The 23,443-nt window shown below is 35.1% G+C and overlaps 4 protein-coding genes and 1 long non-coding RNA gene across 5 annotated transcripts; 3 read left to right on the forward strand and 2 right to left on the reverse strand.

Moving 5' to 3' along the window:
- Window positions 1-980: 980 nt before the first annotated feature.
- LOC108221870 (aspartic proteinase 39) lies at window positions 981-2,336 on the reverse strand. The gene has a single exon (XM_017395724.2). It carries the CDS (start codon window positions 2,334-2,336, stop codon window positions 981-983), a length of 1,356 nt encoding a protein of 451 aa, XP_017251213.2.
- A 3,760-nt stretch (window positions 2,337-6,096) lies between these two features.
- Window positions 6,097-7,460, reverse strand: LOC135153033 (aspartic proteinase nepenthesin-2-like). Its single transcript, XM_064094664.1, has one exon. It carries the CDS (start codon window positions 7,458-7,460, stop codon window positions 6,105-6,107), a length of 1,356 nt encoding a protein of 451 aa, XP_063950734.1. The 3' UTR covers window positions 6,097-6,104.
- A 4,029-nt stretch (window positions 7,461-11,489) lies between these two features.
- LOC108222426 (uncharacterized) lies at window positions 11,490-12,892 on the forward strand. Its single transcript, XR_001806962.2, has 4 exons — window positions 11,490-11,655; window positions 11,899-11,958; window positions 12,386-12,436; window positions 12,613-12,892. It is a non-coding gene; the product is annotated as an uncharacterized LOC108222426 (long non-coding RNA).
- Window positions 12,893-14,690: 1,798 nt separating this feature from the next.
- On the forward strand, window positions 14,691-15,890 carry LOC135152904 (receptor-like protein 6). Its single transcript, XM_064094079.1, has one exon. The coding sequence runs from the start codon at window positions 14,691-14,693 to the stop codon at window positions 15,888-15,890; it is 1,200 nt and encodes a 399-aa protein (XP_063950149.1).
- A 5,160-nt stretch (window positions 15,891-21,050) lies between these two features.
- On the forward strand, window positions 21,051-22,346 carry LOC108221871 (receptor-like protein 36). The gene has a single exon (XM_017395725.2). It carries the CDS (start codon window positions 21,051-21,053, stop codon window positions 22,344-22,346), a length of 1,296 nt encoding a protein of 431 aa, XP_017251214.2.
- The last annotated feature ends 1,097 nt before the right edge of the window (window positions 22,347-23,443 follow it).

The following is a 23,443-nucleotide window of genomic DNA, read 5'->3' on the forward strand; positions in this document are numbered from 1 at the left end:
TATAAAAGTAATTTCGATGTCAATGACTTGTTTGGAAACATGAATTTGATTTGAAATTTTAAATTTGATCAAATAATTTATCTGAAAATTTAGATTTGCATTTAATCTGAAATCCAGACATTTAAATACTCATTCAAATATTAGTACATATCTCAGAATTTGAAATGATAACTCAAATACTGTCATTGAAATCCATCATTTGGAATAAAAGTAAGAAGAAATTCTTTTTCTAATCACTCTTACGTGCAAAAAATATTAAAAGTAAAAAATCTCATATTATCTAAATTTTATTCAATTTACACTTAATAAGGTTGCACTTTTAATAAATTTAAAATTATGATTACGTCAAAAAAAACTGATGACGACAAGAACAAAGTGCAACCAAACAACAAGTAAAAAATAAAATAATAAATATTAAAAAACTGCAGATTAGCATATCTTCTTCCTGCAACACAATATCTCAATCAGCACAGATTAAAGATTGTAAACTTTTAAGAAACAGTGAAACAATGAGTGCTTGATAAACTAACAATAACTAGTAGTTATAATTTCAGTTATCATGTCATTTTTCTGGAACTGTAGTGATACGAGACTCATAAGCATTCATGTATTGCAAACTGAGTGAAAGTTAACAGTAACTTGGCCAACTCAACTTAGTTCAAACTGGCTCAAGTGTTTAACAGATTCAAATCGACACGAACAAATTAACGCGAGCCAACTTCTTGTAAACAATGCAGCTGGTCTGACAAGGAAGCTCAAGCCAAGAAGTTTAATTATCTCATTTTATTTAAAATTTCTCTATCAATTAGCTCATTTTGCATGTCTTTATGGTACTGTCTCTATAATCTCAAAATTAATTATTGTTTAAAAGACATGCATAAAATCTCAGAACCCAAAGTTAGAAAGTAATCAAATCCAATACACACATTTTTCTTACATCAAGTATTTTGTATTATAAATTTTCAAGGATATTATAGATATTATAGGATCGGATCATTACAGAAGTTGTCAGATAGAATGCCCACAGTCCAACTGTCGAGGTTGAACTCGAAAACATGATATTGTTGGCTCAACAAACCTAACATGGTGTATTTCTTTAATTTTTCTCCAAACCGGGAGCTTCTTCGAAATGATAGACAGTGCAAGGCCGGACTAGTCTCATGGAGATACACGTTTCGAGTAATTTCCATTTCTGCTCCCCCACCAACAAAATTAATAATAAGAGTAGGATAAGATGATTCATCATCATCCAACTTTCCATCATAGCATAACAGGGACTTGTTTTTATACAAGTCCGGCACATAAGTCTTGTTCTTCGATTTCATCAGATTAATCACCGCATCTTCAACAGCATCATATGCTATGTCCGGTAAATAAGAATATATCGCTCCCGTGTCGATGGACACTCCAGACTTCACACCTGGAATGTGCTTGAATACGGATGGGTCAATTGCCAGACACACTTTATCCAGACAAATTGATTGAATTTCTATAATGTACTGCTTATAACCCTGATTTATTGGTGTTGTTGGAAGATCTCCGGTATAATCATTCGGCTCTCCAAAATGAATGTAGCCTTCAGATACATCTGCGCTACTAAGATTTGAGACACAGTAACTGAACAATTTTGGTGCAGGTAGCTGATTGACCAGGGAAATGCTTCTCGGTCCTAGTCCCAAGATTCCATAGAAATGTGTGTCTTTAGTCGACCGAGAACCATTTACTATATTGCCGAGATAACCAAATACGACATTGTCTACAAAAGAATGACTTTTGGGTTCTTCATAGTTTACAAACCCAAATTGGTCGTAGCCTATCCTTCCAGATGACTGAGTCCCGTCGGCGTAAAAAATCTTATACCCACACAGATTAATCTTTGGTCCAAGACACTCAAAAGTATTATTTGATGTGCATATAGGATCCCCACAGCTCATTTGCCTAAATGTATAAGATTTTGAGGGGACATAATCGTCTGGTCTTGGAGGATCAGTACCTTCACGAACCCATGTGAGAGAGCTGCCGGTATCAACCTGCAAATATTGTTGAACAGGCGGGTTTCCTATCGTCACGTTGACAAAATATGTTAACCCACCGAATCGTATCATTGGAGTTTCTAAACTGAATTCTTCTTGATCATCTAATGTAGCGAACTCCATTTCTAGTTGCTTCAAATTTATTTCCACAAGCTGCTGGAACGTCTCATTGGAATTCTCGGGCAAAGAAAGTCTGTGGATCAGTGGCAGTTTAACACCTGTTAGAGTTTGAGTTAAACTGATAGGGCTTGAAATATATAACAAGAGAATGACCAAGAAAGAGCTTAAGAAAGATGAAGCCATTGCTGCTTTGATTTGGTTTTCTTATAAGTCTGATGCTACTTAGATTCCGTTATATACCACCACCTTACTGTGGATACTATTAATTGTTTGTAGCTTTTGCACGTCATGCCAGAGCATTGGATGGGGATATAGACTCGTACATTTAACTAATTTTCTATCTTTGCTACCTTATTGATGTACGCATGCATATTAGTAATCCTTAAACAATTCCGTAGGATAATATACAAAGCATAATTGTACATGTACCATCATATACCTATTGGGTCCTGGTCCCTGGCAGCGGTATGGCAGGGACTGGTTCAAAAACTAACAGTTTTTGGGCCGTTGGATACATATTCAGTATTCGGTATCATATTAAAATTTTAATATGTCCATCCCAAGCGCAGGACATATTAAAATTTTAATATAATTCTGCCCACTGGATATGCATCTAACGGCCCAGAAATTGAGTGTTACTTAACTCGTATTGCTGTGGACCGCTCCCCATACCTATTTTACTTATTTTCCATCTTCCCTATTATTAATGTTCTTTTTTTAGTCATCTGGTCATATCTGTCTCCTCCATTCCTCATTTTATCTTTTATTTAAATATTTATCATATCATAAGTGAAATCTTATAAAAATCATATTATTTTAAAATAATAATCTTTCTGTGCTATTTTTACGAGGTATAAAATTAAATTTAGCATTCATGTTATCTGTTCTAAATTAATGTTTATATTATTTTGTCATTTGAGTTATTTATGATATTTTTCACAAATTTAAACATGTTGCACGTCTTAGAAAAATTCAAAAAATTGTGCATACGTGTTTTAACATTTAATTGTTCCATGCCTGAGACTGAACTATTGTGTACGCTTGAATCTTTATTATTCTTTCTGCTAAATGTGTACGTTAAACTCTCTGTTTTTAGACACAGCATGCAACACTAAATAATAGGGTTAATTATCCGGCATGCAAAACTAAATAATACTATTGAATTACTTGATACATTTCTGTTACTTGCGAGATGTGCAGATCATCACGGGACAGGACTTACAAGGTTTACCTGATCTTGTTCATAATTTGCTTCATGCAACACCTTCTATACGTCTCTCTTGTAAAGTTCAGTCATTGGATTTTCCACCGAAAATTTTAAAAATTAAAATTTATATCACTGGTCTGCGTACCTTATAAGTCAGGGAATCCTGTAATGAAGACAGCAACTGAGAGCTGAACGACAAGTCTTGACGAAATACCAAGTCAGAATATGTCATCAAGAAAAGCCTGAGGATTCACCTTTGCGTAAGCTCAGTTACCGGAGGCTGATCAACCTCGTCCAGATCGTTCATTTTGTTTAGCATTTTTCCATTCTCAGTCTTTGGCTTAACAGATCTATAATGTGAACAAATGCTGCAACTGTTATTCTATATAATAAGCAATTACCAATTTTAGAATATCACAACAAATTATTGGCATGACGCTTTCTACCTTTGCAGATTACTTGCAATCAGAGAGGATTCAAATACAGAAGCTTTGGGGCTCTACATGGCCAAGTCCTTGAACTTATACAACATTCTCTACACCCATTTGATTGAGCCGAGGTTGAATACGGGATTACTGAGTGCCTTCAGATTCAAGCATTCAATAATTCAATAATTCAAGCTTTAGTGAAGAACATGAGAAGAAAGAAGCTAATGTGGTTTTTTTCCTCTCCAAGAAATGACTACTGCTTAACTAATGCAAATGCACAATTCAATAATTTCCTAATATTTCGATATATTCATAGATTGTGCTCTATTTTCTTTTATCACAACATTTGTGGGCACTTGATTCACGAATCTGTTTTAGGACCCTAGCATACCAAAACCCATTTATTCAAAAAATTAGGAATTAACTTCAAGAGACTTAACACATGTGACATAACGATATCGATAATAAAATCATTTAGTACTCGAACCCAACCTTAAGGGTTTCAAATTATTAGACATTGAAGCCGACTATTAAAATACATACATGTCAATTATAGTTTGTGGAATTAATCGAATCCAATTCAGACCTCAATTTCTTCCGCAATTCCACAAGTCTCGATCTCGACTCCTTCCGCCATTCCTTCCGCAATCCCACAGGTATATCTCGTATTGACTCACAACACATCGACCTTGGCATCTCATCATACGCATACAACAATAGAGCCGTCTCATTTATATAACTTTCAACAACACAACCTGTATGTTATCCACGTACACAATATAAAAATTGATTGTCTACGTGTATGAACGGTGTATTCGATTGAGAGTTTAATGGATTGTTTTTAGTTCATGGATTTTAGTGGATTGTACGTTTTTGTGCGGATTTTTGATAAAATGTCGTAGAGTATAGGATTTAAGCACAATGGTTCAAATCTCATGGGATTTCAAAAAAATTGAAATATATTGAAGAATGCCACAAAACCAATCATTTTATGAAATCCAAAAAGATCCATCACCTGATTTTAATAGATTTTAAACCATCCTAATTGAATGCTATCGCATTTTAAAGCATAATTTAAAATCACAATTGAATACCACCAGATTTTGTAGCATAATTTAAAATCTCAATTGAATTATACCTCAAAATTTTAATAGATTTCAAACAATATCGAATACCCCTCAAATTTCATGAATGAAAAAAATACTTTAAAATCTCATTCTAATACACCCCTCTAACATTAATATATCTAAAGAGAGACATCTTACCCGATGTAACAATGAGTACGAAGAGCATAAAGGTTTTCTCCATCTTCACATCCCAATACTGTTTACTCGTTGTTATAATGTGCGAAACCCTGTTCTACTCGAGTTAACTTTATACACCGACTCAATTGCTTTTTGATGGCCAACATTTATACTGATTTAAAGATACTAATTATATTATTAAATTATTAAATTAATAAATATATGATTAAAATTTTGATTAGGTTTTAATTTATTTTGAGATTTATATATTAATGAGCATAGTATTTATTGAGTTTTAGGAAAATGATGGTTCTTTAATAATATAACAAATATATATTATTAAAAATTTTCTTAATAATTATAAAATAGTTTTAGCGGCTCTTTACTAATGCATTTGAAAGTAGGAAAAAAAAATCTTTTCCTACATATTCTTACACGCAAAATTATTGAAAGTCAAAAAAAAATTATATATAATTTAAATGTTATTCAATTCACGCTCGAAAAGTTGCATTCTTAATAAATTAAAAATTATAACTATGATTATAATTTGATTTGAGTTGTATAACTTGATTTGATAATTCGCTAGAACATCTTTTCGAGCTCATAATTAAATAAATTTTAAGTTATATTATATATTTATTTTTAATAATATTGTAAATTTTTTAAACATGTAATCTGTATTTTTTTAACTTACAAAATTCGTTGAAGTAATTAAAATTTAGTTTAAATTTATATACTCGTTATATTATTAAAGAACAATAAGTGTATTTTGAAACTCAATGAAAACTATGATCACTGACATGTCAATCTTTGAGTGGAACTCTTTTTCGAAAAATTTAAAGTAGACACATATTTTTTTTTTTTGAAGACACGTATTATTTAAAATTTCTCTATTAATTATCTCATTTTGCATGTCTTTTATGTACTGTCTCTATTATCCCAAAATTAATTATTGTTTAAAAGACATACATAAAATCTAACCCAAAGCTAGAAAGTAATAAATCCAATGCACATATTCATTTTTCTTATATCAAATATTTTATATTATAAACTTTCAAGGATATTATAGATATTATAGGATTGGATCATTACAGAACTTGTCACCCAAAATGCCCAAAGTCCAACTGTCGAGGTTGAACTCGAAAACATGATACTGTTGGCTCAGCAAACCTAGTACGGTGTATTTCTTGTATCTTTCTCCAAAACGGGAGCTTCTCTGAAATGATAAACAGTGAAAGTCTGGACTAGCCTCGTGGAGATACACGTTTCGAGTAATTTCCATATTTGCTCCCCCACCAACAAAATTGATAGTAAGAGTAGGATAAGATGATTCATCACCATCCAACTTTCCATCGTAGCATAATATGGACTTGATATTATATATTTCCGGCACGTAAGTCTTGTTCTTCGATTTCATCAGTTTAATCACCGCATCTTCAACAGCATCATATGCTATGTCTGGCAAAAAAGAATATATCGCTCCCGTGTCGATGGACACTCCAGACTTAACACCTGGAATGGCCTTGAATACGGATGGATCGATTGCCAGACACACATTACCCAGACAAATTGATTGAATTTCTATAATGTACTGCCAATAACCCTGATTTATTGGTGTTGTTGGAAGATCTCCGGTGTAATCATCCGCCTCTCCAAAATGAATGTAGCCTTCAGATCCATCTGCGCTACTAAGATTTGAGACACAGTAACTGAACATTTTTGGTCCAGGTAGCTGATTGACCAGGGAAATGCTTTGGGTTCCTAGTCCCAAGATTCCATAGAAATTTGCGTCTTTAGTTGCCACATTACCATTTCCTATTTTGCCGAGAGAACCAAATACGACATTGTCTACAAAAGAATGACTTTTAGGTTCTGCATAGTTTACAAACCCAAACTGATCGTAGCCTATGTTTCCAGTTGAGTTAGTCCCGTCGCCATACCAAACCGTATACCCACACTGATTAATTTTTTGCCCAAGACACTTAAAAGTATTATTCCAGGTGCATATAGGATCCACACAGCTCATCTGCCTAAATGTATAAGATTCTGAGGGGACATAATCGTCTCGTCTTAGAGGATCAGTACCTCCACGAACCCATATGAGAGAGCTGCCGGTGTCCACCTCCAGATATTGTTGAACAGGTGGATTTCCGATCGTCAGGTTGACAAAATATAAACACCGATTGAATCGTATCATTGGAGTTTCTAAACTGAATTCTTCTTGATCATCTAGTGTAGCAAACTCCATTTCAAGTTGCTTCAAATTTATTTCCACAAGCTGCTGGAACGTCTCATTGGAATTCTCGGGCAAAGAAAGTCTGTGTATCAGTGGTAGTTTAACACCTGTTAGAGTTTGAGTTAAACTGACAGGGCTTGAAATATATAACAAGAGAATGACCAAGAAAGAGCTTAAGAAAGATGAAGCCATTGCTGCTTTGATTTGGTTTTCTTATAAGTCTGATTCTACTTAGATTCCTTTATATACCACCACCTTACTGTGGATACTATTAATTGTTTGCAGCTTTTGCACGTCATGCCAGAGCATTGGATGGGGATATAGACTCGTACATTTAACTCATTTTCTATCTTTGCTACCTTATTGATGTACAAAGCATAGGATAATATACAAAGCATAATTGTACGTGTACCATCATATACCTATTTTACTTATTTTCCATCTTCCCTATTATTTTTTTTTTTTGAAAAAGGAAAATAATTCAATAATGAAAAGCCATACGGCATAATCGAAATTGAACAAACGCAGAATCATATCGCCGTTGAATCCTTCCTTCTTCGGTAGGCAACCAAGCGATTTTTTGAAGAGATATATATATATGCTGTAATCCTCTCAATATTGTTTTGAGCAATCGACCATAAATGCATCACCATACAAACCTTTATCATTGAATCAGCATCATGAAAATCCCGCAGATCTGTAATCCCGGACATGATGAACACACAAAACCCAAACAAAAATCAAACTCTCACAGAAGGAGAGACCAAACAAAACCCAAATAAATTGGGAACTTATTGAAGAAAACAAGAGATTAATTAATAGTAAGAAAAGAAGACAATATTGGGGCTTTCCACCGGTGAAATCCGATGGAAGCCCCTCAGATAAAAGAGACGACGGCTACTTCAAGGTGAGAGAAATTTAGGGTTTTGTGAGAACAGAGTTTTATTATTAATGTTCTTTTTTTTAATCATCTCCTCCCTTCCTCATTTTTATCTTCTATTTAAATATTTATCATATCATAAGTGAGATCTTATAAAAAATCATATTATTTTAAAGTAATAATCTTTCTGTGCTATTTTTACGAGGTATAAAATTAAATTTAGCATTCATGTTATCTTTTCTAAATTAATGTTTATATTATTTTGTCATTTGAGTTATTTATGATATTTTTCACAAATTTAAACATGTTGCACGTCTTAGAAAAATTCAAAAAATTGTGCATACGTGTTTTAACATTTAATTATTACATGCCTGAGACTGAACTATTGTGTACGCTTGAATCTTTTTTATTCTTTCTGCTAAATGTGTCCGTTAAACTATCTGTTTTTAGACAATGCCAGCATGCATAAATTTCTGTCACTTTTAACTCCCTATTTATACGTATTAATTAATTAATTAATTAATGTTTATTAATGTGTATAGAGTTGCAAGAATTAAAATCCCGTAGATTGCCTGTTATTGCTTCTATTATTTAGACTAGGATGTTGATACCTGTCATATTCATAGTAGTTAGTTTTACAATACAATCCATGTTTAGAAGATAAGAAAGTATCACGTTCATAGCAGTTAGTTTTACGATACAATGCCTATTTAGAAGATAAAAAAGTTTGTTTATGTAAAAGGTTAGAAGCATTTGAAAAAAAAATGTTATCTTTTTCAACTTCTAAACAGTTTAATTAGTTGATTCACTTTTCACTTTTGATCAAATTCTTTACCTTTAATAGTAAACAATTTTTTTTTTAGTTTAACCAAACGGCCACATACTCTAACTAACTTGTAATTCATGCAAGGCACAGAATAGTTCATTATTTTTTTACATTTTTAAAATGTTATAATTCTATTAAATTAATAATTATAATACTTTTTTCAAAAAAAACTAATTATAATACTAATATGAAAAATACCAATTGAATTTAATTAAAAAGGTAATTGATTAGTTAATATTATTTTAATATTTTAGTAAATAGGCTCGCCCCTGTTGTTTTTCAAAAATGATGCTTGTTAGTCTAAGGACGTGATTTTCTAGTCATCGATAAAGATTTGTTCTATGTAATTCTGAAGTGTACTCATCTTGTACTTAAATAAGAAAACCCATTGTTTTTTTGTTAGTTTGAGATTTTTCTTGGCTCTACTTTGCCTACATTGTTTGTTGTTTCCACTAGGGGTGAGCATCGGTCGGTTTGGACGGTTTTGAGGGTCCAAACCGAACCACACCATAATTATCGGTTTTCCAAAACTTCAATCCGAAACCAAACCGTTAAGTAAAAAAACCAAACTGATCCGTTTAAAACGGTTTGGTTTGGTTTGGTTTGGTTTCGGTTAAAACTGTTCTTTATCGACATAACAAATTTAACAACAAAATTAAACTTGAAATTGCAAAACAAGAATTGAAAGTTTCAAATATATTATGAATTTTGTATATTAGATTTTAATTATATTTTTAAAAAGATATTAAATTATAAGAGCTTGTAAAATATAAGGAGAGAGAGAAAGATGATAAAAATGTAATTCTTATATATTTATTGAGTGATTGACACTTTGCACCCCTTATGTTTAGGCGCTTTTTCGATTTGGTCTTAAACATTTTTTTTTGGCAGTATGCACCCTAAAGTTTGAAAAGCGCTTTGCTTTGCACCCTTTTGACCAGTCTCCGTTAATTGACCGTTAAAGTTAACAGATTTCAGGTTTTCACTTTGCACCCCGCAATTTTAATTTTTTTTCATGAGTATTTTGAATATTTTTTTTTCAAAAAAAAAAAAATATTGCTTTTGGCCATAAAAATACTTATGAAACTTGCAAATTTCTGATAAGGAAGATTGCAAAGATCATAGGTGTTTTCTTGGCATTTCATTCAAAGAATTTAATATCTATGGACTAGTATATTTAGTACGGATCTAAAGAGAAATACAGAAGCAAATGATACATTTGTAGCAAAACTTATAAATATATGTGTGTTTTCAAATTCTTCACCTTACGCCTTAGGGACAAAACACCATGAGCTAAACATGTATGTCCATATCTTCCCAACAAAGATCACCATCAAATTCATCGTACACATCAGGGCAATCCAAGCGTCCGAGTTTTGCTCTTGATGAAGCTTTGGAATGTTGCACAAGTTTGGAGCACTCCGAATTAAAAAAAAAAAAGCAAACAAGAAATCTATGATAAATCAAAGATATTTAGAGTATCTAGGTAAGATAGTGGCTTAGAAAGTCTACACGGAGAACCTCCTACAGCAAAGTAGTGAAGGAAAGTTTGAAACAAAGAGGCCAAATAATTAGACATTGATGAGTAATGTTAAGCTGAAGCAGGCAACATAAAAAAAAAAATTAAAATTTTACCTTTAGAGAATACCTTGCCAGAGAGACCATCTTAATTTTATGAACCCCACCAAGAACCTTGGCCACATTGGATGTTTTTGCCTGCGTGACTGGTTTTCCTGGCAGCATGAAAGAATATTCTGAAAGATTTTCTAACCCAGCTAGAGAATGGTGACTGAAATGCAAGAAAACATGTATGATCTTTGCAATCTTCCTTATCAGAAATTTGCAAGTTCCGTAAGTATTTTTATGGCCAAAAGCAATATTTTCTTTTTTTGAAAAAAAATATTTAAAAATACTCATGAAAAAAAATTAAAATTGTGGGGTGCAAAGTGAAAACCTGAAATCTGTTAACTTTAACGGTTAATTAACGGAGATTGGTCAAAGGGGTGCAAAGCGAAGCGCTTTTCAAACTTTAAGGTGCATACTGCCAAAAAAAATTGTTTGAGACCAAATCGAAAAAGCGCTTAAACATAAGGGTGCAAAGTGTCAATCACTCATATTTATTTATAAAAAACAAAAAGATAATACATACAAATTAGTATATCAATATTCTTTAAAAAATATGATAATAGTTTTATATGTTTTATTTTTCACATATTTTGTAGAATAATTTTATTATCAATTTATTATTCACACATGTATATTATTATTTTAATATATATATTCGGTTCGGTTTGGTTATATCGGTCGGTTTGGAGGTAAAAACCGAAACCAAACCGAAAAAATTCGGTTTTTAAATTTCAAACCGTAACCAAACCAAACCGTAAAAATCGGTTTGGACGGTTTGGATCGGCCGGTTTAGGTCGGTTTGGAGAATTCTTGCTCACCCCTAGTTTATTCCACCAAGACTGACACTACAAGAAATCCCGGAATTACCAACAAAATTTCCTACCAACTGATTTTAGTGCTTCAAGTATTTGATACTAAATCTCTCTGTATCACACTAATACTAATTCTCTGATTGATTGTTTTTTGTAGATTTACTCTTGTCTTAAAGATGAGTACACGAACACACACCTTAAAGAGGATGACGGGCGTATGCGAATCGAAGTAATCAGTGGATTGTAAGTAAATTCGTTATTTGTGGATGCTGGCAAACTGCTCTTGCCTTGCACATGTTCTTTCTTTTTTGCTATTTATCACGTTCTCTTAAGTGTTAAAGATATAATACCATCGTGACAAGCTCTCCTTGTAACACCTTAACGTTTAATAGAGTCGAGAGCCGATAACTTAATATTATTTATGTTCATCATGCTATTGTAAAATAAGGTGACATGGGTATATTGTGATTTGTTAATTTGGTGCAGGAAAGGTATGCAATGCATAGTTTTGGAAAGATTAGAGAGCTTGAGATACACTGGGGGAGGGTCAGTGTATCCAATTCTTGCTCATAATCTATATACTCTTTGTATATGCTATCACCAACTGTAGTGGGCATACTTGTAATGTAGAGTTTGCTAAACAAGTAACAAGTTCTTTTGGATTTGATGGCCCCTTTTTATCTAAAAATCGAGAAGAATTGCTTCAGAATTTTGATTAAACTGTGCAAGAATTTAGATTTGCTTCCCCTTGTTATGTAGCATTTTATGTCAACAATAATAGCTAGGTGCATTCAAACACTTTTTATTCATCATCACTAGTTGACCAATTTTGTATTTTAATAATTTGAATTCACAAGAAACCTTACAAGGTTTTGGTGGATTATATGAAGATGCATCTTCTAAAGAGAAATGAAATCTTATGCCTTCCATTCTATATTCATAAAATCTTATGTTTTAAGACGGTTGTATGCAGGTCAAAAGATATATGGCTTGACAAGAACAAGCAGCCAGATATTTCATTCACGTAAGATCATTTGCTCTGCCACTTTTTAATAGTCTGAACCTGATACACATTGCTTAGAGTTTGCAAAAGCTAATAAAATCCAGTTCTAATAGACTTAGTTATATATATATATATATATATATATATATATATATATATATATATATATATATATATATGTATATATATATCCTCAGGTTAGAGCCTTTAACAATGAAGAATACCAACAAATGCAAGTTGAGTTACAAGACATGAAGAATCAGGTGAAGCAATTAGAAGAGATGAGAGATCAGAAATTAGAAGAGATGAGAAAGCAAATGGAAGAGACGAAGAGCCAACTTGCTATGGTATTTAATAATCGGAATGAAAATTAGATATTGTGTACGAGACAAGCTAGCTTTTTATATGTTATGTATGAAGTATGTATGATTTATGAATTATAAACCTTGTACGTATGGATGTTGCTTTTGATTTTAATTTATGACTTCTTTTATTCAAATGAAGCAATTTATTTTATTAATTGTATAATATAGGGATCAAAAATATTTAAATGTATCAATAAAAATAAATACCTATATTTTATAACATTACCAACCGTTTACCAACGGAATTGAATTATAAATAATTAAAATGTAACCTTTTTTCTGGAGCACAATTTGTAGGCAATCTGTTGGTAAAGTTCTTTATCGACTATATTTAACATCAGATTTTCCGTTGGGCATTTGGTGCTAGAATTGCCAACCAAATATTCTGTTGGCGGGGTGGTGTTTCTTTTGTTATTTTGCAAAACAGAGGTCTGTTACTAGATTGTTACTACTCGGTTGCTAAACTTAGCAACGGACACCTAATTCGGTTGGCGAGGTGCTTCCCAACAACGTATACTCTAACGGTCCAGTTCGGTGGGCATTCCGTTAGGAATCTCTTTTACCAACAAATTTTCTTGATTTGCCAACAAAATATTTCGTTGGGAACAAAGAAATTTCTTGTAGTGGGAGCTCATCACAAATGATAATTTAAATTGTTCTAAGATTGGTAATCGCAGAAATAACATTATTGTTTCTTATGTTTTGCTTTTTTGATCTTACATAATTAAATAAAGTTTGAATTATTTGCTAGAAGATGAGTCAAGTAGAACTGGAAAGTTGTATAGTACATGTCGAGATTAGATTCATGTATGAATTCTCGTCTGTTTCTTCACAAAACTCCGGAGACTTCAGCTTTAAAGTCCACAATTCCCGCTCTCCGGACCATGCCGAGATACGTAGGTCCAATGACATGCATTTCTTGGACTTTCAAGGCTAGACTGAGACAGTGCGACATCTCAGTAAGTGGAAGCAAATGATCGTCAACCCTTTGACCTTGTAGATATTCAGACAGCCTAATTCATACAGGCCATATGTTCTTCGAGTTTATATATAGAAGATTCTGAAATTTTAAGATTTTGTAATATATTAAAACTTAACTTTGATTATTAGTCCGCACAAGGAGGGCTTACCATCATTATATTCGTATTTTCACACATATGCCTTTTAGATATTTCTCGTGCTTCAAAGGAGACTGAAAGGTTCCCGTTGTGTATAAATAATGGTACAGAGTATATTATAAATCACCATTGAGTTAGCACAAAGCTACTTGATTATCTGCCATGGCAGTTTCGCATTGCTCTAAACTCTTACTACTCTGTTTTCTTATAAACAAGGGCGGAGCCAGAAATTATTTTTCACCTAGGCTAGTTTTCGAAAAAAAAAAAATTACTCGATTCCGTAAGCTAGTATACTATCATAGTAATTAAAACTTATCTCACAACATAATCATAAAAAATTTAAAAAATAGTATTCATAACTACCCAGTCAAAAAATTTAAAAGTACGTGTCAAAAGTTAAAACGTAAAATAATGAAAAACAGAGTGAGCATATCCTAACGAAAACAGAGGAAAAAAGTTTGAATATATTATAAACTATAAAACCTAAATTGTAAGAAGAAATTTGAATTGACCTTGTTGCTGCTTCTTTTCCTATCCTTGAAAACCTAGTTGAGGGCTCGATTGTACCTTTCATTTTCAGTTTTCATCCTACCGGAGCGTTTTACAGAAAAAATTATATAGGCTGGGCCAAATTATCCTGGACTGACCTTAAAATATTTGGGCTGGGTAATATAAAAATTTGGGGATTATTTTTTTTGCCATGGGCTGGAGCCCACCACAGCCTTGGCTGTGGCTCCGCCCCTGCTTATAAACTCTCTTCATGTCATTACTATGTCCTATACTATTACTACTATGTCGTGCCACGATCACGAGAGAGATGCTCTTTTACAACTAGAGCGAAGCCTTTTCACTTCTTCTAATTCGTCTGCTTACTTGAAGACTGCATTTTGGAAGGCCGGAGGAAATAGCAGTAACGATTGCTGCTCGTGGGACGGGGTTGAGTGTGATGATACTAATGGTTACGTTATTGGTCTCGACCTCAGTAGCAGTCTAATAACTGCTGCAATTCACTCCAACAGCACCCTGTTTAGCCTTGTTCACCTTCAGAGCCTAAACCTTGCAGGAAATAATTTCATGAACTCTTCAATCCCACCCGAGATCTCCCGTCTTTCAAGGTTGTCCTTTTTAAACCTCTCACACTCTTCATTTTACGGCCAAATTCCACTCGAGTTGTCAGGAATGTCGAAATTGACTTCCCTTGATGTGTCCAAGAACTATTTGTTTGGAGACTTTCCGATTCCCATTTTCAATCTCCCAGGCCTGCTTGTTCTTAATGTGAGTCGCAATCAAAATCTCAGTGGTTACCTACCAGAGTTCAACAAAACAAGCCCCTTGAGGGAACTAGATGTTGGTTTGACAGAATTTTCTGGTATCATACCGGCCTCAATCGGATATCTGCAGTCAGTGACTAGGTTGCGGCTAAGAGATTGCCATTTTTATGGATCGATTCCGGCCTCTATTGGTAACCTGACCCAACTGGATTACTTATCACTTGCATCCAACATGTTTAATAGTAACTCAGCTGATCTTTCTTGGCTTCAGAAGCTAACTAAACTCACTGTGTTAAACCTTCAGGATACTAATCTACATGGTAAAATCCCATTTTGGCTGATGAACATGACCCAATTGATTAAATTGGATTTGAGTCTTAATGAACTAACAGGTCAGATTCCTCGCTCATTTTCTCAACTCAAGAACCTGGAATATCTATCTCTTTCGAAAAACAACTTCACTGGTACAGTGGAGGCTGACATTTTTTTCGGTTCTAGAAACCTTACAATTCTTAGTCTATCCGGGTGCAAGATAACGTTAAATTCCCCCCTTCAGAATAACATCATTCTTCCACAGCTTGAAGTTTTACAATTGACTTTCTGTAACTTGACAGAGTTTCCATACTTTCTGCAGTTCCAGAGAAACTTAAGGTTACTTCAACTGAATGGTAACAATATTCACGGTAACATACCACACTGGATCTGGAATGCAAGTTGTTAAACTATGCGGAATCAAGTAAAACGCCATTGAAACACAAGCTTGCTTTTGTATTCACTACTGTAACTAACTAATAGAGAGAACATGTTTTTCTTTCTTTACAAGACAACTGAATGAATAGAAACAGTACTAGAGCTAGCTACTTATAGACAACACCACACCATGAGTTACTGTAACTAACTTTAGCTGACGTGGAAATAGAAAACAGAAAATAGAAAATAACACTATTTCCAATAGCCGCCCTCAAGTTGAGGATGGAGACTGAGAAGGAACCAGACCCAACTTGAATAGAAGCTTATTAAACTGGGGAGATGGAGATACTTTGGTAAACACATCAGCAATTTGGGAACGTGTGGGAAGATAAGTAAGTTGCAGAAGACCTTCCATCACTTTGTCTCGAGTGAAATGACAGTCAAGCTCGATGTGTTTAGTCCGTTCATGGAACACTGGATTTCGAGCAATATGGAGTGCAGATTGATTATCACATAGAAGCTCCACTGGCTTGAGATCTGTAACTCCTAATTCTTCAAGTAACCGAACAGCCCAAGTGACCTCAGCAGCTGCAGCAGCCATAGCTCGATATTCAGCCTCGGCAGAAGACTTCGAGACCGTGCTCTGTTTCTTGGATTTCCATGTTACTGGTGACTGGCCAAACAGCAAAATGTAACCAGTAACTGATCGCCTTGAATCTTTACAAGAAGCCCAGTCAGCATCGGAAAATGCCTGAAGCTTCAGGTGATCAGCAGCCTTCAGTAAAATCCCTTGAGTAACAGTTGCTGCTAAATAGCGTAGAGTATGATGTAAAGCAGCAAAATGTGAAGTCCTTGGTGCATGCATATATTGGCTCAAGGACTGAACAGTATAGGAGAGATCTGGTCGTGTATTAGTGAGGTAATTAAGTTTACCTACCAGAGATCTGTATAACTCTGGGTTGGACATCAAGTCACCATCTGTTGTACAGAGTTTAAGGTGCACAGGCAGAGGAGTGCAGACCTTATGAGACACATCAAGACCAGATTCTTCAATAATTTCTCTGGTGAATTTCTGTTGAGACAAAACGATCCCATCAGCAGTGTGTAGCACCTCAATACCAAGGAAGTAATGCAGAGTGCCCAAATCTTTGATACCAAACAAAGTATCCAAATGCAATTTGAGTTGTTGGATAGCATTAGAATCATCTCCAGTAAGTATCACGTCATCAACATAAACTGCTGCAACACACATCTTTCCATCAGATTTCTTGATGAACAAACTATAATCGTTCTTGGATTGTTTAAAACCCAAGATAATCAGTTCCTCAACAAGCTTAGCATGCCATTCCCTTGATGCTTGCCTCAAGCCATAAAGAGATTTACGAAGTAAACAAACATAATTGTTAGGATTAGGAATCCCATCTGGTACTTTCATATAAACTTCCTCTTTGAGATTTCCATGCAAAAAAGCGTTATTTACATCCAGTTGATGTAAAGGCCAATGATTGGAGGCTGCTAAAGATAACAAAATTCGAACAGTACCCATCTTCACAACCGGAGAGAAAGTCTCTTCATAATCGATGCCAATTCGTTGGTTGAACCCTTTGGCGACCAACCGAGCTTTGCACTTGTCCAAACTGCCATCAGACTTCAGCTTCACTCTAAACACCCATTTACTGCCAATAGCCTTTTTTCCAGGAGGAAGAGGAACTAAGTCCCAAGTATGGTTATTATGAAGAGCCTGAATTTCATTCTGCATAGCAGCTGCCCATAAAGGCTGAGAAATAGCTTCTTGAAAATTGGTTGGTTCTGTAATATTGCATTTGTGAAAAACAGAAGAAGCTGTCTTAACCAAGTTACACCAATGTGACTGCTTGGTAACAGTATTACACTGATAATCAGACAAATATGAGGGTGCCTTGTGTAATCTATCAGACTTTCGAAGAGGTGGACTAGGAGGTGGACTAGGAGGTGTAACAACAATTGTGCTTAAATCATGAAGTGTAGAGGATGTAGTGGTTGAATCATGTGACTGAGTGGGAGTAAATTCAGAAAAAGCAGTAGACTCAGTAGGCTGAGAAACAGGCAGTGGTATGTCACAATCAACCAAAGGTGTCACACAAGGCAAGTATATGTCTGTAGGAAACATTGTAGGCTTACTGTGAGTATGAAAAGGAAAATGTGATTCATGAAAAATCACATCCCTAGACACAAAATGCTGACCAGTAGCTAGGCTCATTACTTTATAGCCCTTCTGGACCACTGAATAGCCCAAGAAAACGCAGGCAATGGACCTCGGGTCAAATTTACTTCTATTATCAACAGAGCTAGAAGCAAAACAAAGGCAACCGAATACCTTTAGATTATCCAGACTAGGTGCAGTCCCATGTAGCTTTAGAAATGGTGTGACATTGGAGATACTTTGCAGAGGTGTTCTGTTAATTAAGTATGCAGCACACAGAACACAATCACTCCAATTCTTTTCAGGAATTCTGGATTGAAGATACAAAGCTCGAGCAGTTTCGAGTAAATGTCGATGTTTGCGCTCCACAACACCATTTTGTTGTGGAGTGTGACTGCAACTTGTTTGATGCACAATCCCCTTTTGTAAAAATAATTGGCGCATAAGACCTTGACCCAATTCAGGTGCATTGTCGGATCTTACTTTTTCAACTTTCTTCTTGTATTGAGTTTCAACATGAGAAAAGAAATCAGTCATGACTTGAACACATTCTGTCCTTGACTTAAGTAAATGAATCCAAGTAAATCGGCTAAAGTCATCAACAATAGTAAGAAATTGATTACAACCATTATAAGATTTGACTTTGTATGGCCCCCATACATCTATATGTATCAACTGAAAAGGAGAAGTACTTTTAATAGAACTATGTGGAAAAGAAGTTCTAGTTTGTTTCGCCTGTGGACATATCTGACAGATGAGATTGTGAGAAGTATTGTTCAACCCTGACAAACTAGGAATAGTACTCAACTTATTAAACGGAACATGACCAAGTCGAAGATGCCAGACACTTAAGTCTTCCTTTATAGTCAACAAACTTTTCTTGCATTCCACAGCTGAGGGAACTGATGCAGTACTATATAATCCACCTTGAAGCTTACCAAGAAGAAGTTGACGCTCGTTCTGCAAACGGTCCTGTAACAAACAATGATCATGACTAAAAACCAGTGAGCAATTTAAGTCTGAACATAACCTTTGAACAGAAATCAAGTTGTACTGGAAGCTTGGAATGTGTAAAACATTTGTCAAGGTGATGTTATTATTGAGTTGGACAGAGCCTGTGTGCAAAATAGGAACCTGTCGTCCATCTGGAACTACAATGAATTCATTGCCACCGGTAACAGGCTTATACGTGAGAAAAGTACTCAAATCCGAGCAAATATGATCTGTAGCCCCACTGTCTATTAACCAGCTAGATTTTGAGTGATTATCGGCTAAGAGGCATAGCTTACCAGCAAGTAAAGCATGCTCTGAGGTAGCCTGAACAGTTGAAGTGCTCTGATTTTGTTTATTAAGCAGTTCCATGAGCTGTTGATACTGAGCAACTGAAATAGGAGTAGTGGAAGCATCAGAAGTATCTGAAGATGAAAGCACAGATGAAGCAGCTATTCTTTTGTCCTTGAGACCCTTGAAGTTAGCTGGATAGCCATGTAGCTTGAAACACCTGTCAACAGTATGACCAGACAATTTGCAATGTGTACAGAAATAGGGACCCTTCTTAGAACCAGTGACTGGAAACTTTGGTTTAGTTGAACCATTATTAGCTCCTGCAGTCTTCTGAGAATTTGCAGCAAGGTTCTGAGAAGTAAAAGCTAGGGACTCAGGCTGAGAGGCTACAAGAGAAGTTAATCCTTGATGATTTTCCTCTTGAGTGAACATTCTGAAAACACTGGACATAGGAGGCAAGGTTTGCTGCATGAGAACATTGCTCCTTATGTTTGCAAACCTGTCACTTAATTTCATCATAAACTGCAACAATCTGCGATCCTGTTGAGACTGATGAATCCTTTGATTGACATTGCAAATGCATTTGTTACAAGTACAGTAAGGTGGAGGACTGACATCATTCATAGCATCCCACACAGCCTTAATCTCAGTGAAAAAATCAGATACAGTCTTAGAACCTTGACTCAAATCAGATAATTGTTGTTCAAGAGAATAAACTTGAGTTAGTGATGTATGACCGAACCTATCAGCAAGATCAAGCCAAATTTCTCTAGCTGTCTCGAAGTATGACACACTCTGTGAAATAGACTCATCAAGATTATTCAACAACCAGGAACAGACTAAATCATTACATCTCTCCCAAGGCTTGAAATCAGCAGAAGTAGGATTAGGTTTATGAAGAGTTCCATCCACAAAACCTAATTTGTTTTTAGTTGAGAGACTACGCAAAACAGAGCGTTTCCAATTACTAAAACCAGCGCCATTAAACTTGACAGAAGCTAGTTGAGAAGTGTTTGTTTCGGAAGGATGAATATAGTAAACACTACTTGGATCTTGATTATGTGTTAAATTTCGGTTCCAAACATTATCCGCCATTGAGAAGATAAATGTGACCTAGAAATGCGAGTAACAAATCGCAACACACAACAAGTAGCAGATCGAAACACACAACAAGTAGCAGATCGAAACACAAATCGATGAACAGATCGAAACACAAATCGAATAACAGATTGAAGCTTAGCAAGAAGATCGTAATCGCAACTTTAAGACGAGAAATATCTAGAGAAAACTAGACAAGACGAAGCTAAAGAAGAACGAAAACACCTGTGAGATCGCGATGAAGAACAATAGAATGATCGGAAGCTCTGATACCATGTTAAACTATGCGGAATCAAGTAAAACGCCATTGAAACACAAGCTTGCTTTTGTATTCACTACTGTAACTAACTAATAGAGAGAACATGTTTTTCTTTCTTTACAAGACAACTGAATGAATAGAAACAGTACTAGAGCTAGCTACTTATAGACAACACCACACCATGAGTTACTGTAACTAACTTTAGCTGACGTGGAAATAGAAAACAGAAAATAGAAAATAACACTATTTCCAATACAAGTAATAATTTGGAGGTGGTTGTGCTTCGTGATAACTTCCTAACAGCCTTTGAAAGGAATCCGATTTCTATTCAAAGTAAGAGTTTAAGATACATAGACATCGGTAATAATATGCTACAAGGGAATCTCCCAATTCCTCCACCAAATACATATTTGTACTCGGTGGAGAAGAACAGAATAACAGGGGAGATCTCACCCATGATATGTGGTGTCATGTCTCTAAAAGTACTCATGTTGTCGAATAACAACATGAGTGGACCAATTCCACCGTGCCTTGCTGATTCTTTGGAAGCCCTTTTTCTCCAAGACAACAAGTTTTCTGGTCCAATTCCTCAATCATACCCAAAGGAATGCGACCTGAGGGTGATGGACTTGAGTCAAAACCAGTTCGCAGGGGAAGTTCCAGAATCGTTGTCAAATTGTAAAATGCTACAGGTTTTGGATTTATCAAATAATCAGATGAAACAAACTTTCCCCGCTTGGTTGGGGACTCTTCCACGACTACAGGTTCTTCTTCTGCATTTCAACAAGTTTCATGGTGGAATTGGGAGTCCAAGGAGTCCATCGGAGTTCCCATTGTTGTGCATTATTAATCTCTCTCATAACGCTTTGACTGGTGCTTTGCCTGTGAATTATATCCGTACCTGGAACGGAATGAAAGTTTCCCGTACAGGCATGGAGCCATATATTGGGACAGATGTAAACACGACGTTTGCTTTTGGTGATTACGCTATCACGTACAATCTCAATTATTACAGTCCAATGGTTCTTACAAACAAAGGTGTCAAGACGGAGTACAATAAGATTTCTAATATTTTCAGTGCAATTGACCTTTCAAGTAACAAGTTCACAGGACACGTCCCTGAATCTCTTGGAAGTCTAAAGGCTCTGCAGTTGCTCGACCTTTCAAACAATGATCTTACAGGTCCAATTCCTCCCTCACTCGGGAACCTAACACAGATTGAATCATTGGACCTTTCACAGAACAAGCTCTCAGGAGACATTCCTGAAGAGTTAGCAGCACAACTCAACTTTCTCGCTTTCTTCAATGTGTCTCACAACCTCCTAAGTGGTCACATACCACAAGGCCCGCAGTTCAGAACATTCAACAACAATTCTTACATGGAAAACTCAGAACTTTGTGGATTTCCTTTATCTAAGAATTGTGGAACTGTGCAGTCACCACCCGAGGACAATGAGGATGATTCTGATAATTATACGTTTCCAAGTGGATTTGATTGGCTATTCATACTAGCAGGAGCCGGAAGTGGACTTGTCGTTGGCTTTGTCATCGGAAACATTTTCATGGATAGGCACTACTGGCTGATTGATGGGATTGCCCAGAGCTTTGGAGGGACACAAAAGAACAGGAGGAGACGGAAGAGGCAGCAGAACATTCGGAATTAAGAAACTGGAATCAAAATGTGGTATTGACATATTGTTGTGTTACATATGTTTCATGTGTGTTGTTAACTTGTTATCTAATACTATCTTCAACTTTCAAATCCAGAAAACATTTCATGCTTATCATCAAGTCCTCCTTAAAAATGGAGTGTCCTTAGCTAGCTTGTTTCTCTTATTCTAAAAATCCATTTCCCAATAAGTTTAAAAAATTCAGTTGCTCTTACTTCTGTTTTGCCCCACAACAAAATTATGCATAAAATACAAAATTGAGAAACCAAGATTAACAAGATCACACAAATTTTCGAGATTTCCATACTTCAAAGTTTTTGTCAGTGAATGTTATTTTTAGAGTATTTCCAAAGGCCTTCCTGTTTTTATGAAGGTGAGCGAAGAGTAGCCTCCTGTATTAGACTGCTACTGAGATCCAGACCAATAACACGTAACCGGTTGCATCATCGCACTCAACCCCGTCCCTGAGCAGCAATCACTGCTGCTATTTACTGTAGCCTTCCAAGATGCAGTCTTCATGTAAGCAGATAAATCAGATGAGCCAAAAAGCTGGCTTTGCTTAAAATGGAAAAGAGCAGATCATGGTCGTGGCACAACATAGTGGCACTGATAGTATAATAATATCAAGACTTGGGGCTTAAAGCTATGTTTTGCTGCCATCGCAGATAACAAAATCACTCTGTGTGATGAGAATCCTAGACAACCAATGTTAAAATGTTATGGGCCGAACCCGAGAAGGCTAACCAAGGCTGAAACCCATGCTCAGTCCGAGTTTTAAAATTTTGATCATATTTTATTCTTAAAATATATATATATATATATATATATATATATATATATATATATATATATATATATATATATATATATATATATATATATATATATATATATATAGGGGGATAGGATCAAATAAAAACTTTTTTAAGTTACAAACTTACAAACTTTTTTTTATTCACCCATCGTGTTAATCCTTAGTTATATAAAGTATCCATGTTGAAAATTCTTCAAAAAAACATCACAATTTTTAAAATAACGCATAAATAAATCGCGTTTTCAACACATTGATAACTGGGGTTCAACATCGGTTG

Source organism: Daucus carota, chromosome 5 (assembly GCF_001625215.2).
Source record: "Daucus carota subsp. sativus chromosome 5, DH1 v3.0, whole genome shotgun sequence".
NCBI lineage: Eukaryota > Viridiplantae > Streptophyta > Magnoliopsida > Apiales > Apiaceae > Daucus > Daucus carota.

What these genes read in the sequence shown, in the direction of transcription:
- LOC108221871 (XM_017395725.2), top strand. Translation starts at nt 21,051, where the DNA reads ATGCTACAAGGGAATCTCCCAATTCCTCCACCAAATACATATTTGTAC.
- LOC108221870 (XM_017395724.2), bottom strand. Translation starts at nt 2,336, where the DNA reads ATGGCTTCATCTTTCTTAAGCTCTTTCTTGGTCATTCTCTTGTTATAT.
- LOC135153033 (XM_064094664.1), bottom strand. Translation starts at nt 7,460, where the DNA reads ATGGCTTCATCTTTCTTAAGCTCTTTCTTGGTCATTCTCTTGTTATAT.
- LOC135152904 (XM_064094079.1), top strand. Translation starts at nt 14,691, where the DNA reads ATGTCGTGCCACGATCACGAGAGAGATGCTCTTTTACAACTAGAGCGA.